Source organism: Buceros rhinoceros, unplaced genomic scaffold, assembly GCF_000710305.1.
Source record: "Buceros rhinoceros silvestris isolate BGI_N320 unplaced genomic scaffold, ASM71030v1 scaffold4159, whole genome shotgun sequence".
Classification (NCBI taxonomy): Eukaryota; Metazoa; Chordata; class Aves; order Bucerotiformes; family Bucerotidae; genus Buceros; species Buceros rhinoceros.
The window spans coordinates 24,993-27,825 of NW_010430768.1; the positions used below are offsets into that span (position 1 = coordinate 24,993).

The following is a 2,833-nucleotide window of genomic DNA, read 5'->3' on the forward strand; positions in this document are numbered from 1 at the left end:
GGCTCGGTACCCTGCCAGTGTGTTTTCCTGCCCCCAGCTGAAACATCTGCTCGGGAAGGGCATTTCTGAGAGCCTTGGGCTATTTTCTGCATGGCCTTAACCCAAGAGGACCACAGGAATATTGTTAGCCCTCCACCCTAGATCCTGTGCTAAGCACTGGACTCTGGGTAGATTTGCAGGTTTGATTTTTACCCAAACCAAAACACCTCCTCACTGAGGTATTTATATCTCATATTCACCTTTGCTTCTCCCTGACCCCAAATCCCATGTCCGTAACAGCAGTAGCCAAAACAGATAGGAAGGATTCTCGCAGCTTACATGCGCTAATGTCTCCTTGGCCTGTGACTCCTGCCAAAGAAGTAAAACCATTTTGGGGACCTGACATCTGTCTTTCCTCCTCCGATGGGAACAGAGGTGCTGGGGAAGCTATGCATGGGACTTGTGTGGTTATATATAACTGAGCCCTGAGGACAGATGTCAGGAATCGAGTCTAATTAGAAGTGAAAAAGACTTACAGCGTTACCTTATGAAGGAGGTGCACTCCCACCAGCTCTCATTTACAGCACCACGCTGGCCATAATGCAGTTTGTAGTGGGTCCAATTTTCTTCTTTCTCCAGGCAAACATCTTCTTCAGCTCCCCTCTGAAGCTGTCGTGGAGCCAGGCATAGAGGAAGGCATTGGTACAAGCAGACATCATTGCAAACCAGTGGCACAGCAGCTGGATGAAGTTGAAGTACTGCTTGTCAATCAAGCTGATGTCTATGTCCTTTATCATGTTAAAGATGTGCAGAGGCAACCAACAGACTCCGAAGGCTGCCACCACTAAGACCAGCAAGCGAAAAGTCTTTCTCCTCCTTGCTCGGTCCAAATCAGCTTGGCCCTGGGTGATGTTGCCTGGGACTACACGATTTTTCAGCTTGACTGAGATTCTCAGGTAGGACAGGGAGATGACAGCCAAAGGCAGTATGTAGGTGATGATGAGAGTGCTGTAGGCGTAGGCTAAGCGATCTCTTTTCTTGTGGAACCAAAACTCCTCACAGATGGAGAAGTCCAGTTCTGGGAACTCTGCATGGTAAGTGTGGACCAAGGCTGGGGCAGCCAAGGTACAGCTCAGCAGCCAGATAGCAGCCAGGATATAAGCACAAATGGGGATTGTGAGCCTCCTGCGGAACGGGTACACCATGGCGTAGTACCTATCCACAGCTATGACAGTCAGGGTAAAGACAGACACAAACACAGTGACGGGCTGCATCAGGAAAACAAAGTAGCACATGAAACGCCCGAACACCCATCCTCTGGGCTCAAAGGCGTACGCCAGTGTCAGGGGCACACAGGTTGCACACATGAGCATGTCTGAGAAAGCCAGATTGCCTACCAGAAAGTTGGTGACATTGTGCATTTTTTTTGTCTTGCAGATAACATAAATGAGAAGGTAATTCCCAATGACACCAATAAAAACCACTAGCGAGTAGCAGGGGATGATGAGTGGCTTGAAGGTCTGAACAAACTGGAGCCCTGAGAACAAATTGCTGGCATTGCTGTGAATCGCAGAGAGGAAGCTTTGGGAGGTTAAATTGTCCGAATTCATCATTTCCCTCCTTTTGTCGTCTGCCGTCAGCTGAGTGCACTAGTGCTCTCAATCAGTGCAGATAATGAATGGATTACTGGCTGTCCAGAGGTTACCGCGCGGACAAGTAAACAAGCATCCGTAAAAGCAGGAGCGAAGTTGTAATCCTTGAGAGGCAGCTCCCAGCAATTCCTAAGAAAAAAAATCACATACAACCAATTTCCGTTAAAGTGCTTCTGTATTTACTATTAAATCTAGGTTTTGACAGCATGCCACTTAATAAACATTTAACGCGGTGAGTACTTACTGCTGGGTTTTTTTAATCCCATATGATTTTCCTGTGGATGCCAAGAAGTGCCCCAGATGCCTGTCTTCTGCAAATCCAGGAGTGTGTGTGTGTGCATCAGAGAGAGAGAGAATATACGAGTGAGAAAGAGGGGGATGCGCATTTGCAAGCTAAGTGGAGAGCAGTGTTTTTAAACAGTCTTCACTACTAGGTCATGACAGATTTGTGTATAAGCTTTTGTCCCTATTGGCCATCCTGGGTATTACGTTGCTTTTTGCGTGTTTCTTACTGATGGTAATTAGTTCTTGAATATCCTTTCAAAAATTCCCTGCTCCTCCCAGTGCCCCTCACAGCTAAAAATCAATTTACTTTCATTAACACTGGCCTGCACAGTATCTAATCCATGATTCACTTTGCCACAGCCCTCAGAGTGTCCAAAAAAAGCTACCTGTGAATTTGCTGTTATAATGTGGCTGCAAAATAGAATTTTAATAACGTGCTGAAGCCAAATAAATCTTTATGCCACTAGAGGGACTCATCTACGTACCTGGTGAAGAAAAGTGCATTTAGCTTGTAGCACAAAGGATCCTATTTCACTTAAATTTATTTTCTAGTGGTGGAACGATGTTTGCTCTCCCATTGTGACTATTTTCAGTGGGGTTTACACATCTTTAACAGTATACACATTCGAGTATCTCTAAGAAAATATTGGCATCCAAATTGCTTAACTCTAAGGGTTTACCTGCAGTGAACTACAGCAAACTCTTTCTAATATTGCAGCTGCCCAAAAATGTTTGGGGTGTTTATTCGTTCATGCAATAGGTTTATTAACCTTTTCTGCACCAGACAACAAGTGATAACCAGTCTGTGGAACAGTCTATACTTGTTTTGTTTGGTTCAGATATTAGAAAGCAAAAAATCAGGATAAGGGCTTGAATTCTGCACGCTTAAGCAGACATCCCCATCCAGCTCTCGCCTA

General features: G+C 45.3%; 1 protein-coding gene across 1 annotated transcript; it reads right to left on the minus strand.

Moving 5' to 3' along the window:
• Nucleotides 1–533: 533 nt before the first annotated feature.
• On the minus strand, nucleotides 534–1,619 carry PRLHR (prolactin releasing hormone receptor). Its single transcript, XM_010143140.1, has one exon. The coding sequence runs from the start codon at nucleotides 1,590–1,592 to the stop codon at nucleotides 558–560; it is 1,035 nt and encodes a 344-aa protein (XP_010141442.1). The 5' UTR covers nucleotides 1,593–1,619; the 3' UTR covers nucleotides 534–557.
• Nucleotides 1,620–2,833: the final 1,214 nt, after the last annotated feature.